We start from the raw sequence: 15,593 nt of genomic DNA on the forward strand, positions 1-15,593 counted from the left end.
TACTCAGTTTACAGTGAGTTTAACAAGAGGAAAGAGGTAGTGGACAGAGAAGTTGCAAGTGTGCAAGCCTTGAGCTTCGCCCTCTGAACCGAGCCAATTCTACAGATTTCTCTAAAACTTCCATTTCCCTTCCTGTGTTCCATTAATGCCTGTCCTAATCAACCCCTAACTCTGGCTTTCCAAAACTCTGAAAAGAAACATTTGCTCTGCTCGGGTCTCTTATTTTGGAGAGAGGTGAGTGAATGGGGATGACAATATTCCTTGCAAGCAGTAACAAAGCCAATATTTGCTAAGACTAAGTCTCCATATATTAAAGCAATGCAGATTTTCTAATTTCTCCTCTGGTACTCATTTACAGCACAAAGTTCCTTCTCTCACACATCAAATTAAATGATATTTAATTTGCTTTAACTCTCAAAAGTTATGTAATGAAAGGCAAAAACTAAAAGTTCTGGCTTGATTTCTGAGGGATATTCCGTTCACCAAAGGAAGCCCCTGTATTGAACTCACCAGATATGGTCGGATTCTGTATAAATTCCAACCCAGGGTCGGAGTGATAGAACAGCAGGTAGGGCATTTGTTTTGCATAAAGCCCATCCAGGCATCCCGTATGATCCCCCAAGCACTGCCAGGAATAGCATCACTGGGTGTGACCAAAAAAAGCCCAAAAAAGGAAATAAATAGATAGCAACCTGGTAAGCTAGATACTGTAAAGATAATATCTCCTATCACTGTAACTTGTCACTTGACATCCCAGTGATCTTTGATTTGCTCGATCAGGCGCCAGTAACATCTCCATTCATCCCTGTCGCGTGCTAGGTTAGCCCAGTGGTATCTGCTCGCTCCAGGAATATCTCCTGTAGGAAATTTTACTCTAAAACCAAATATTTTAGTTAGCCTAAATGATTGAGGAAGGTATGAAAAAGGGTTGATAAACTCACTAGCATCTGAAGTTTCATTTGCAGGTGTAACTAGTTGTCTGAGTGTAAACCCCATCTTTGAAACCCTAGCACTTTGAAATTCTTAGTCTACTTCAGGGCTGAGGAGAAGGGCTGCACTGAACCCTGACACTGCTCAGTTCTCCTAGCACTTTGGAGAGATCACTAAGCACTCCAAGAAAACAGCGAAGAACCTAATTAACTCTTGACCTACTTTACCATTTTTTTACTAATTACCAGAGGAAAAATAGTTTTCAGAAAGGTTTAGGGTCTGCATGCTTGCCTAAATACTTTTAGGCATCTTAGATATTTCCTACCTTTATGCTCCAGTAAAGTTAGAAAATTTAAAATCAAATATAATACTGTGTTTAGTTGGTTTTTGGCCACACCCCGATGTGCTTAGGGTTTACTACTGCACTCAGGAATCAATCCTGGTGATGCTCAAGGGAACCATATGGAGTGCTAATGTTTTCACCCTGGTCAGCCCTATGCAAAGCAAGATCCTTGTTTTAATGGCTGTACTAATTCTCTGGCCCTTGAACCTGGGAATCTGATGCAATGAGTAATGGAACCAAGATTAATGAGAGGATAATAAGGGTGATTTAATTAGTATTGATGCAGTTTACTAAAATGTAAACACTGGCCTCATTATTTTCTTAAATGATGCTTGACTTTCTCATCCTTAGCAACTATGGTTTCTTGGAGCACCAACTGAAAATTGGAAAGAAACCAAGAACATATAATATGAAGTAGGTTTAGAAATGTCTTTTGCTTATTCACATGTAGTTATTAATCTAATTCACAGGGGCATTAAGACATTCTGTGAGTCAAATCCAGTTAACTATCTGATTTTGTCTGGCTTTGGAGAAAATAATGTGTCTTGTTTCTTGGGCTACACTTGGTGGTACCCAGGGTTTATTCTTAAATCTGTACTGAGTGATCACTCTTGGCAGTGCTGGGGGACGTTGGGGACTATTTGCAGTGCTTGGGATCAAATTGGGGTAAGCAGTGTGCAAGGGAAGATAAATGTTTTATCTCTCTGGACTTTTAAAAAAATCTCTTCGCACTTTTAAATAGCTGTATTTTAGCAGATAGATACTTACCTACACAATGCCCCTATATGATTTCTGGTCTAAAATATTAAGTATTTGGCCCTTTATGAGATCTGTGCTGATTCTTATTAAATTTAAAGTTCTTGTGACAGTTTAAATTATTGAAAAGAATATAAGGGAATACATTTTTTACTTTTATAAGCACTTTCACTTCCTTATCTTAACTGTCTGGAATTTGTTAGTTAGAATTTTATTTGTTATGAAATGTTTAGCACCAATTTCATGAAAGATCAATGTCCATTTCAAACTAACCCAAGAAAGTATCATTTAAAATTTTATGTGTATCAGTTTTGATTACTATTTACTGAGATGGTTAATTTTTTTGCATATGCACATGTATATATATTCAGTTATTCCTAAAAATTTAGAACTGAAACATCTGGAATATTGACAGCAACAGTTCTCCATGCCTCATGGGTTAGGGGCTCAAGAAGGATCAGTCTTCCAAGGAACATTAGAAAAATAGATTCCAACATTTCTCCTGTCCCAAGGCAAAGTGAATCTCTCATTGTGGACTAGAGGAATGTTCTTTGGGGATCAGATAGTAAAACCTAAGGGGCTTCAGATTGGCAGTCAGAGGTTATTAACCTACTCTTAGACAAAGCTAAATCATGTTGTCTAGTCCAGATACAGAAATGAAACCAAGACAAGATGGTCTCCACCAAAAGGGATGCTTAGACAAAAGCAGACAAAAACAGAGAATTAAAGTTAACACTAGGATTACGAATGCTATCTTAATTTGCTTACTATCTTACATACTATCTTACTTACCATCAAATACGTACTATCTTACTTACTATCAAATACTATCTTGCAAGGCAGTATAATCTTTGAAGCAATTTTGTAAGCAAAAGTTCCACATTATTTGTTTCATTTTACCAGTAAAATTAGAATAAGTTAAATGTTCAGAATTTAAACAGATTAAGATGCTGCTTGAAGATACTTAAAAATAAATTCATGGGGCTGGAGCGATAGCACGGCAGGTAGGGCATTTGCCTTGCACGGGGCAGACCCAGGTTCGGTTCCCAGCATTCCATATGGTCCCCTGAGCACTGCCAGGGGTGATTCCTGAGTGCAGAGCCAGGAGTAACCCTTGAGCATCGCCGGGTGTGACCGAAAAAGCAAAAATAAATACATAAATAAATAAATAAATAAATAAATAAATTCATGGTTTAAAAGGTACTGATGATTAGAAATTACACATTGCTTTAAAAGTAGAATGCAATGATATTCTTAGAGTAATTTGGCAAAGTTAGTTATTTCAGTGGGATTTGTATATTTTAAAGATACTTTTACGGTGGAACTAGGAATCATGTAAACAAGTTACCAAGTTTAATTTTTAAGCTACTTGTTGATTTTAAGCTATTTGTTAATTTTTAAGCTTTTTGCTCATAAAATAAATTTTTCATCCTGCATTAAAGGTGATCTAAATTGTTATAGATAGGACTCAGGTTCTAAATCTGGTTTAAATATATAATGCCTGTTTAACCATAATAACTACCTTTTATTATGGTCTCAAAATTCTAAGACTATCCACTGTCACAACATATTAACCAGAAATTTTTATAATTTCTTTCTTATTAATAAGAAAATGTCACATGGGGGTTAGGCATGCTGCTATAATAAATTCCCAGAGATAGAGACTTTAAAAATAACTTTATAATAATGTAATTGTTTTTAAATCTTTCTGTGGATGCATTCTCTACAAATCTCTACACAAAAATATTTTTTAAAATTTAAAATTTTTTTGAGCCTGGCAAGCTACCCGTGGCGTACGCAATATGCCAAAAACAGAAACAAGTCTCACAATGGAGACGTTACTGGTGCCCACTCGAGCATATCGATGAGCAATGGGATGACAGTGATGACAGTGATGATGTTTTAACAAGGTGAACAAGTTTACTCACTCTCAACATATCCTAAGGTCCTGGTTTCTCATTTGATTCAACCATATCATTGCCAACTCTCTACTTCCTTTTAGCTTATGTAGAAGTGCCGTGTTGGTAAAAGTTTATGGAGCATAAAAGAATGCACAATGACAAGGAAACAGTGGAAGGGAACACTGAAATGTGATTTAAGCTTGACCCTGATTATTTCCACTGAAACAGATAGTTATAAGAAATTACTAGACGTAATTGCATAGCATGGCCAAAATAAAACTCATTATTAATAACTCTGTTAGGAAAATAACATGGGAACCTATTTGATCAAACAAAACAAAATCAGAGCCAATGATTTCAATGTATTCTCCTTTATCCACCTAAAGTCTCCATTTGACTGTTGACACATTCTTTCAATCTGAAAATACAAAAACATGATTTTGGTGCAGCCAGTGGGTTGCGGTCATCGATCAATACGTGAAATGCAAATTTCATTAAAGTGAGCAGAGGAAAACAGAGAGAAGACTGTGAGATTGACACGTCCGGAGCGATAGCCCATCATTCCAACAGGTTTAAACGCCGTCCGCTGTGGTACCTTCTGTTCATATCCAGAAGCCCAGAACCCCAACTCTCCACTGCAACTGGGAGGCTAAAATTAGCAGCCCCCCCATCAACAGGCCCCTCCACAAGAGTTTAAAAAAAAAAAAACCCGAAATTGTGAAAGAGGAGAGGGATAAAGAAAGAGAAATTTTATTTTATTTCAGAATTCAAGGCACTTGATTCACAGTTGCTTAAGGCATGGTCATAAGAGAGGTTATGCATACCAAAGGCGCCTATTTTATGTCTGCAAGGTGTGAAAAATTACAGAGGAGCCAAGATCTTCCGTCTGTCGTCAGTTCCAGGGCCTCTGGGAGCATGATCACCGTGGGACCTTTGTGGGTCCCCGGAGGGGTCCTTCTCCGCGCGTGGGAGCCGCCGGGCCTGCAGAGCCTGGGAGCGGCCCCGGCGTTGGCAGCGCATTCCCACGCTCAGGCCAGGTCGGGAGGTCGCCCCCGCCACCCTCCTTTCCCCAGGCTCTCGCAGTCCCGGCCCCGCCCGACACCCCTCCTCTCCGGGTCTCGGCCCGGAGCGTGGGAGCGCAGCTGCAGCCGGGAGCGGCGCGCCGAGGCAGCTCCCAGGATGCGCGCCCGCGCCGCGGCCGGGAAGCGCTGGAGGGAGCGAGGCGCGGGGGGACACAGCGCCCGCGTCGCCAGGGAACCCCCCGTGCGTCGCGCCAGCCCGAGCGAGGGGGCGGGGGGACTTGTCACTTACTTGACGTCTTCCCACACCTCCGGGCCATAATTGCGGATCACCAGCAGCTCCAGCGCGTGATTCACAAATCCGTACTGCGGGAACAGGGAGGGGGTACCCGGGGGTCAGGGAGCGGCAGCCGGCGGGAAGCGCTCGGCGGCCGCAGCGGAGCTGCCCAACGGAGCTGAGTCCACCGTGCACCCTGCTGCGTTGGGGCTAGCGCGGTGCTAAAGAGGGGGCGCCGCCGGGACGCGATCGTCTGGCCGTCCGCCCCACCCCCATGCCGCCTCTCCTCTCCCCTGCTCACCTGTCACCGCTCAAGGCGGAAGGGACCTGGAGGAAAGCCAGGCAGAGGGGCGCGCACCCCGCATCTCCCCGCTGCTCCCGACGCTCAGCCTCCCACACCAGCCGGCTCGGCCGGCGCCCGGGAGCCCCCGCGTCTCGGCCGCACGTCCCCTGCCCGAACTCTGGAAGCCACCGTGCAGCGCGGCGGACCCTCCTGGGAAGCACAGGCTACGACAGCTCGCGCCGCCAGCCCCCCTACCCCCGGCGCCCCCAGCGCAGCCCCCCGAGGAGCTTGCACACAGCCGGGCTGCTCCCGCCACCCGCCGGGTGCTCCTCGGCCCCCGCTCCAAGTTCCGGTGGCGCGGCCGGGTCCCTGGGGTAACCAGGCCCGGCTGGGACCGGAGGGTTCTAGAAGCCGATGGCGAGCACTCACCATGGTGTCTGCTCCCGGCGCCGGGGAGGCCGCCTCCAAGCAGAGGCGCGGTGCAAGGGGACCTAGGCGGCGGCTGCAGCGGCGACAGCGCAACAGGACCGCGGCTGCAGCTGAGAGCTGGAAGGAGCGCAGCAGCTGGACCGCCCTGATTGCCACCTCTTGGCAGCCAATGGCGAGTCGAGCCGCAGGAGGGTGGCGGCTGCCTCGCAGCTTCCAGCCAATGAGCGACAGAGGAGGGAATTCAGATGCTCTCAGTGCTGCTGCGCTCCAGGCCTTCCCGCCCCCGCCCCGGTGACAAGCCTTTCATTTGAGGCCACAACAATGACGACGGAGAAACCCCGGCCATGCTCCGTGCCTGAATTCTGGGCCAGACGAGCGCAACCATTTCTGGGTTCTGGGCTACATCTGGTTTCTGGGCTACATCTAACAATGCCCAGGGACCATGCCTGGAAGCACTCAGGGAAACGTGGTGTCGTAAGGGGTCGAACCTGAGTTGGCAGTGTGCAAGGCAAGTGCCCTGATATTCTATACAACTATTAAACCATTGCTGAATTATAATTAATTTTAATCACGGAATGACCGTGCACTCATCCGTGGCATTAGGAATGATAGAGTCAAATACCCAAACCATAGAGTCAACACTGACTCTGTGGTTGCGTTTTGGTGGTTGTGGCTCCACCAAAAGTATTCCTGACCTCTTAACCAAAGGGGCTGCCCTCAGGAGTTGCAAAATCTAAGGAGGTATGGTATGTGCGTGTGTGCGTGTGCGTGCGTGCGTGCGTGTGTGTGTGTGTGTGTGTGTGTGTGTGTGTGTGTGTGTTTTGCAGGGGATAAGCCTCAAAAGGAATATGCCCTTATGCCCTAATGGTCAGCATCCTCGTATTTATCATTGTTCTGCGAATAACATTTCCTTTGTGGTTGGGGTCCTGAACTTTTGGTAAGCTAAAATTGAACAATACTGGCCTTAGCACATTTTATTTTTAGTCGGTGAGACTAGTTGAAGGAACCAGCTAAAATGCACAGTCATTTCGTTTGGTATAGGTTGTGTTGAAACCAGTTTTGCCCATGACTAAACTTCACTTCCAGATGGAATCATGTCCTGGTTTGGATGCTGGTGAGGTGAACAACCTACACTTTGGAATCCCTTAACTCCAGGGAGTTTTTAACTGTCTAGAATGATTTCTGTTTCTCCTTCTTGGAGAAATTTAGTTTATCATTGATAAATTAGGAAAGGTCAAGTGCAAAATGAGTAATCTTAAATTCATATGGCCCAGAAATTTTATGTCCTGTCATCTACCCTAAAGCCCCAATGAACACAAATGTCTTTTCTGAATTGGTTTTGGAGCTTTGGGATAGATGTCAAGAAATGAAAGTTAGAATGAGTGAGTTGGATACAGAATGATCTCTGTCATCCTTATGATCTGAAGAACAGAGTAAGGAATAACAAATGGCCAAAGGCACTACAACCTTTGGTCTAGAACTGGTCTACAGAACTGAGCCTACCTGAGTGAGGGAGGGAAGTATAGATTAGAGAGAGAACTTTATGGACTGCGTGGTGGTGTTGGAATATTACACACTTAATTCTCTCATTAATAGTATTGCAAGCCATGCTGCCTTAAATGAATTTTGTCCTCATTAAAAGTATGAGCATACAAATTTATGTACTCCAATCTAGTAGACACTTAAGTTAGTTAATGCACAGAGTCCACACAAAGGTGAGTGGAACAGGAAGAGATTGTAGTGATTGACTAAGTGTTAGGTCCAAAGCAAGGGTGGAAGGACAGGAGAGAGACACTATGGGAGTGGGTGCTTGCCTTGTAAGATGCTGGCCTGGTGCTAGATCCCCAGGCACCACATATGGTCTTCCAGGCACTGCTGGGAGTGATCTCCGAGAGAGAGAAGGGAACCAGGAGTAACCCACTGCCAGCTGTGGCACCCTCTCTGCGTCCCTCAAAAGCACTAATGAGAAAGGGAAAGCAAGCTTCTCAGGCAATCAGTCTCAAGTGAGTCTGAAAAGTTTGATTGGGATTCTATGATGTGAATAGCTTTCTGTGAAAACAATTTCAACATGTCAAAGAAAATGTCAAAATAAAATGCTACATCACAGCTACAGGCTTGTGTTGAAGCAGAGTTGATGCAGAAATGATTATAGTGCAGACAAATGCAAGAGCAAATAATTCCAAACATCCAATTTTTATTGACAAGAAAATGATTAGTCATAAACAAAGCACTTTATTCCATAAAACGGTTTATTTGGTTTCTGGGCTACATCTAACAATGCTCAGGGACCATACCTGGAAGCACTCAGGGAAACATGTGCTGTCATAAGGGATCAAACCTGAGTTGGCAGTGTGAAAAGCAAGTGTCCTGATGTTCTATACAACCTCTAAATCATTGCTGAATTATAATTAATTTTAATCACAGAGTGGCCGTGCACTCATCAGTGACATTAGGAATGATAGAGCACCAAATACACAAACCACAGAGTCAACACTGAAATCACCAGATCCAAACAACAGAACTTTTCTAAGTTCTTTCTAGGTTCCTTTTAAGAGGGCCGACTGGAGGAGTTGGGAGAGGAATAAGTGAGGGAACATGGGAACATTGGTGAAGAGAAGTTGACACTGGTAGCGGGTCCAGTGCTGGAACATTGCACATCTAAAACTCAACTATGAATAGCTTTGTAAATCACGATGCTTGAATGAAGCTTTTTAAAATGACACTTGGTGAAGGAAAATAAAACACAGAACAGGTGGTAGGTAAAGATATTCATAATACTACAACCTTTTGTCCCTTTATAGTAGTTGTGTGTATGATTTTATGTCATAGTAGCACTGTAGCACTGTCGTTCCATTGTTCATCGATTTGCTCAAGCAGGCACCAGTAACATCTCCATTGTGAGACTAGTCATAGTATGTGCATATTTTTAATTTCCTATTCTTGTGTTTGTGTTAGTAGATAACCAAGAATAATAAATATTACCTAATACTTATTATTTAAAAAAATGGCTCTGTATTGTAGATAAACAATATAAAGGATAGAAAAAGATGCTTAAGGAAAGATAAACTCTTAGAAGGGAAATGGAATATGAGCATAACCATCTCTATGTTTATTTGTTTTTAGAGTAAAGGGAATCTAATCCAGGTATCTCACTTCTGGGAGACATGTATTCTGCACCTGAGGCATGTTCTTGACATCTGTGAATATTTTTAATATGTTCAGTGCCCCCTCAAGTTTTGAATAGTTTTATACAATAAGTTACTTTCAGCTTATAAGAATATATTGCGGGGCTAGAGCGATAGCTCAGTGGGTAGGGCGTTTGCCTTGCACGCGGCTGACCCGGGTTCGATTCCCAGCCTACCATATGGTCCCCTGAACACCACCAGGGGTGACTCCTGAGCACAGAGCCAGGAGTAATCCCTGTGCACCACCAGGTGTGACCCAAAAAGCGAAAAAATAAAATAAAATATTTTTTTTAAAAAAGGAATACATTGCAATAAGCATAATCTCAGAAGCCATTCAGGAAAGTTTTGCTAGAGCCATTGTCTGTAATGAGAAGAAGTGAGTAGAGAGACCAAGATTTTCGGCTTTTAAATTATGACCTTCTATACCTTAGATTAGTGATAGCACAGCCCATAGGGCGTTTGCCTTGCGCACGGGCAACCCGGGTTTGATCCTTTTGCCTCTCTCGGAGAGGTCGGCAAGCTACTGAGACTATCTCTCCCGCACGGCAGAGCCTGGCAAGCAACCTGTGGTATATTCAATATGCCAAAAACAGTAACAACAAGTCTCACAATGGAGATATTACTGGTACCCGCTTGAGCAAATTGATGAGCAACAGGATGACAGTGACAGTGACAGTGATGTAGATACAATAATTTTTCATGTTCTTTTAAACTGTGCTATTATTCCTCTTTGCCTTCTTTTGAGCTGCATTAATCAGTGCTGTTTGGGTTGTCGTGGTGTTCTGGGCCTTTGTGCCTTCGACTTTCTATGAGAAAGAGGAAAGAAAAGAAAACTGCTTTCTGTTGATTCAATGTGTTGACCTGGAGAAAGACAGGAAAGGACATGAAGGATGAAAGATGGGCATCCTGAACAATAACAAACATCTTTTTTTTCTATGAAGTTAAAAGTTTTGACCTAAATATTCTTTTTGGGCACCAAGCAAATTTTTTTTTTGCACTTACTGCCTTTCAGCTAACACTTATTTGCATCTGTAAACCAATTACTGATTTTGGTTTTGAATTGTGTTATACTCATTCTGCAACTAAGAGAAGGTCTATTTGTTAAACCTTTGCTGTTTTATGTCTGGTCCTTATGATTCTATTAAGGATGATGTTTGAGCAAGGAAAGGATCCCCACTAGCCATGGAGGATCTGAAATGGGGTCACTGTCCTTCAGAAACACCCTTACCCATTGTCACAAAGGAGCATGGGAATAGAGTCATACCTAGAGTATACCATATCCTTGGGGGAAATATATTGCAATCTCTGTCCCAAGATGTGAAGAATCAAACAGAAAGAGGAAACATTTAAGGTATGGTTTAGCCAGCTCTAAATTCAACATTCAATTAAGCAATTTGAAAATCATCCAAGACTTATAAATAAAAAGGCAATATGTAGCTTTCAAAATGTCAGCTGAAGGGAGTTCCAATTACAGCCTATAAATATGTTACCTGGGTAAGTAATATATAAAGCATGTTATAGCTACCATTTTCAAGGGGTTTTTTTGTTTTTTGTTTTTTAAGAATGAAGAGGAACACTTTTTTTTTAAAGGTTATTCTAAGGTCTGTGCTTGTGTTTATCAATGCTCTGGTATTTTTCCAGTTTTCCCTACCATGAAATTAGGGTTTCTATTTTTGGATCATTTCATGAGCATCAAGTCCTTTAATGACAATTTATTACACAATGATATGTGCTGTATTCACGTGCTTCTTAACTCTGCATGGCTTAGAGTCTATTTGTTGTTTCTTCATAAAGTTCTGGTACTAGTGTTGAGAGAACACAATAGTCACAACTCCTTTCATTATTTCAGCTAACAAAAAAAAGTCATTCACTAGCACTTTTGAGTGCATTTGAGCAAAGAGAAAACTGGATTCTAAGTGAAACATTGAGTATGAGGTTCTGGGTCAGTGGGGAAGGAAGAGATTTGCTAATAAAGATATGACCTTCTGACTTCCTTAACTTACAAATTAACTGCAAGTTTGATAAGAAGGAACCACTTATTATTGGATATTAAAAGAAATAGAGCTCTTAAAGTATCTTTTTTATCAAATGCTTTAAAATGTTTATTTTACATCAGAACTTATATGTGAGCAAAAATATATAATCACACACCTTAAAAATAGAGTAAATGGAAATATATGGAAAAATAGAAAGAATGCTATTTAGTGCTGCTGATATGATAAATCAACTTACCATTTATGTAAATAAATGAAAGCATGTTAATTTATATAAAATAAGATCTAGCTCTAATATTATGCATGGGAATTATTTTGATTTAAATATAAACCAGTTGTTTTACCTGATCTACTATCCACACATAATCTTGGCTGGGAAATATACTAAGCTTTTAATAATGATATAGTGAGTAAAAGCAGTTATGTCAGATTCATCTAGATTAAGCAATAAGGGAAGTTAGAAGTCATTTAGTAGTTTTTTTCTCTCAGAAAACTACTTATGCATTTTATTTTGTTGGGACAATAAATACTAAAATCTTAGCCAAAATGCAGTAATTAGTAAAGTAGTAAATTATTGGCCTCTAAAGCCATGGAAAATTTTAAGACTCCCATGGATTTAGAGCTAAATATACTCTCCTATATTTTCGTACGGTAGCAGTTATCATGTAACACTTCAACTAAATATTGTCTATTTTGAAAATACTTGAGATCTTAATGGATTATAAATATTGTTCTGCTCTAGTTTTTGTTCAAAGACATACTGTTACAAAAGAATATAGAGAGAATATGACCAAGGTCAAATTTCTAGTTACATTTTTTAAAATCTTCACTTGACTGAAAAAGCAAAGAACAACGATAATTATGGGAACAAAATCATGTAAACTGCATGAAGTCTCTAGCCATGCAAAGACTGGAAAATTCACCATGCTTATCTCTTCCTTATAATGTCACTTGTTCCTTTGTGTGTGTGGAGAACCACCAACTGGTGTTTGTTTAATGCCTAATAAAGTGGAAAGAAATCAATAGTGAAGTTATATCTCCAACTTAAGAACTATGTAAATGCAGGAGAGGAAGCTGATAACCTTAAATTTTAGTTTACTTGTGTATAAAACAAAGACACAAGTATTAACTAAATATTTTCTGTAGTATATTAAGGAAGGATTAAATAGCTTCACATATCTTTATGATTTAATACATGGTATAATTTAATGTTATATAATATAATATAATTTATATAATAATTATATTATATAATTATAATATAATATAATGCAGCTGAATCTCACCAAAACAATGTTCATGAAAAATGAACTAGTCCCTGATGTTCCATTTGCTCTCAGTGAAATGAACATCTCCAAAAGCAGCAGCTATGTGTACCTGGATCGAGAACTCAACATGAGGAATGACTTGGCACCAGAATGCGCAGGAGGAAGAGAGCAGTGTGGAACGCCTTCAAGAACATCGAAAAAGTGGTTAAGAGGATGAAGAACCTCCAGCTCCGGGCACATCTTTTCGACTCCACCATTCTTCCTGCACTAACATATGCCTCAGAGACCTGGGCCTTACACAAACAGGATGAGAACACTATTCGGGTATCCCAAGGAAGAATCAAAAGAGCTATGCTTGGAGTATCACGTTTCACTCAAGTGAGAGAAGGAATCTGGAGTTCCGACCTACATCAACGATCAAGAATCAGGAACGCTGTCCCATTTGCCAAGGCATAAAAAATCAGATGGGCCAGACATGTAATGCGATTTAGAGATGACCTCTGGACTAGAGCTGCTACTGACTGTATTCCATGGGACGTCAAAAGACTGCGTGGCCACCCACCTACTAGATGGTCAGACTTCTTAGGCAAAACCCTGAACAATGGCTGGAGGGTCTTCGTGTTCCTGGAGTGAGCAGATACCATTGGGCTACACTAGCATGTGACAGGGACAAATGGAGACGTTACTGTTGCCCACTCAAGCAAATCGAAGATCAATGGGATGACAAGTGATACAAGTGATAATTTAATGTACACTGAACTTTCTATCCCTTTCTAAGTTAGACACATTATGAACACTTTCTACGTGAGAAATGACATAAAGAAGTTAAAACTAGAATTCATAGGACTTCAGTCTTTGTCTATATTGTGAATGCCACTGAACTTTCTAACTGCTGAAAGTAAGACAAACATTGAGATAATATTTTATATATGTGTGTATAAATATATATGTGTTCCACATACATGGGCATATAGATATAATTTAATACAAGTCTGGAGATATATTTCAATGCAGTGTTTCAACCTCTGGCACCATCTGGTCATCCAGCAGCACCAGAAGTTATTCTAAGCCTGAGCTAGAAGTAACACTTACAGTGTAGAACAAAAAATAAAATAAAATAAAATAAAAACCAAGAAAACAAAAATTGACATATAGCAGTGCTGACACAGAGTAAATATTCATTAAGTAGGAACATTCTGATGCCCTTAAGAAATATGTTCATAAAAATGTACACATTTTGTTTTTGCATGTGGTGTTTCTGAGTTAAGATAACTCGACAATCTCCACTCTGGCATTATAGATAGAAGCCAAGGTTTCCTGATCTTTTCCTTTATCACCCTAGCTCCAAAGATAGGAGCAAGGTTAGAAGAATAATATCACCTGAAACATATTTAAATTTAGTATACTAAAGTGATAATCAAAACTCCTGTGGTACAACTTTTTTGCCCTATCTACTAAAATATTGTGCGTTTACTTTATTGAACAACTTTTATTTCTTTCTTATTTATGCCCTATTTTTTATTGGTTCCCTTCCAGGAAACCAATATAAAATATAAATATCTATAAGTAAGTGGTCATTATTTCTAATGACCACTATTCAGCCTTTTTCCTGTTATGAAAATCTGTGTTGATTTTTTAAAAAAATATAACTTAAGTAAAGGAGATTTTTATGGAGCTAAACATTTTTTCCATACATAACAAAGTTACAGTAAACTGTGAACTAACCTAAGAATCCTGACCTGTGATCTGAATTGTACCATGGAACATTAGGTTTGCTGTGAGAAGCAGAATACTGCCCTCCCTTTCTCATCCCAGACATCCACTCCTGAACCCCCAAGCCTGTGGATATGTTACCTTTCTACCCCAAAGAGACTCTGAACACAGGATAAAGTGAAAGATTATGATCTGGTTAGTGGTTTTTGTATTCTTAGTGTAAGTCCAATGTAATCATAAAGAACCTTGTGTAAGAGAGAGGCAAGAATGTCAGAAAAAGAGAGAAGTGGTGAGAAAGCAACAGGCTCTTTGTAGGCGCCACAAGCCAAAGAATGCAGGTATTTTTTAGATGCTGCATTAAAGAAGAGCATGCATTCTTCTCTAGAGCCTCCATATCCTTGGGCTTACCCTTGACTTTAGGACTTGTGCACAGAGAGAGAGAGAGACAGACAGATAGAGTCTGTCTCTGAGAGAGACAGACAGACAGACAAGCAGACAGACAGAGAAGGTACTGTGGTATCTCACTAAGTTTCTGGCAATTTGTTGTAATAGCAATAGAACATCAGTATAACATGCTGAGCATCTTTATTAAACCAAGTTTTGAGGGGTCGGAGTGATAGCACAGTGGGTAGGGTGTTTGCCTTGCACGCGGCCAACCCGGGTTCTATCCCTGGCATCCCATATGGTCCCCCAAGCACTTCCAGGAGTAATTCCTGAGTGCAAAGCCAGGAGTAACCCCTGAGCATTGCTGTGTGACCCAAAAAGCAAAAAACAAAACAAAACAAAACAAAAAACAAGTTTTGAGCTCTCTCAAAGACAACTTAGGGACTGAGTTTTGTGGCCAGTAATGTGTTGTGTTGAATGAAACCTTACCAAATCTCCAGTGTGGTGGTATTAGGGAATAGGACTTGGGAAAGGTAAATGGTTGAGGTGAATTCATGAGCTTAGGGTCCCTCTCATGAATGGAACGGAACCCATGTCCTTATAAGAAGAGGGAGCTTACTATGTTAGAACACAGTGATAAATGGGGTCAGGGTGAATCTATAAGTCAGGAAGAGGGTCTTCACCTTGACAGAAATCTGCCAGAACCTCGATCTCAGCCTTTTGGGCCTCCAAAACTTGGAAGAAAAAGTTTATGTTTAAGTACCCAGTCTTGAGTATTAATCTTGTAGAGAACTCAGTGTCCATTCCACACAAATCCTGTTCCAGTATGTAGCAATTGCTCATTTTCCATTGGCCAGGTTGTGTTTGGTGGACACATCAGTGTGATGTGTCACCACACTGATGACACATCATCACTGTCATCAGTGTGATGACACTGATGTAGCTTACATTTATTGTAGGATTCCCCTTCCCTCCACCAGAGAACTATAATCTTCCTTAAGATGGTAATTGTTCTTCAGGGTTGGTCACAAAAATTTTTGATCTCTCCATCAAAGTTTCATTTTGTAAACAACAAAAACTAACTGTAGTTTACTTAAACAGAAAAAACCAC

At 40.9% G+C, this 15,593-nt stretch overlaps 1 protein-coding gene across 2 annotated transcripts in view; it reads right to left on the bottom strand.

Moving 5' to 3' along the window:
• Positions 1-6,096, bottom strand: part of GUCY1B1 (guanylate cyclase 1 soluble subunit beta 1) — a 48,474-nt gene extending 42,378 nt beyond the window's left edge. Inside the window, exons 1-2 of one of the 2 annotated variants that reach the window (XM_004606160.2) lie at positions 5,939-6,096; positions 5,242-5,315 (exon numbers count right to left, since the gene is read on the bottom strand). In XM_004606160.2, coding sequence (XP_004606217.1) covers positions 5,242-5,315; positions 5,939-5,941 — 77 coding nt within the window. In that variant the 5' untranslated portion in view covers positions 5,942-6,096. Of the gene's footprint in view, positions 1-5,241; positions 5,316-5,527; positions 5,708-5,938 lie in introns of those variants that run through there. The other variant, XM_055144630.1, reaches the window with a different exon arrangement.
• Between the last annotated feature and the right edge of the window lie 9,497 nt (positions 6,097-15,593).

This window comes from Sorex araneus, chromosome 7 (assembly GCF_027595985.1).
Source record: "Sorex araneus isolate mSorAra2 chromosome 7, mSorAra2.pri, whole genome shotgun sequence".
Taxonomy (NCBI): Eukaryota; Metazoa; Chordata; class Mammalia; order Eulipotyphla; family Soricidae; genus Sorex; species Sorex araneus.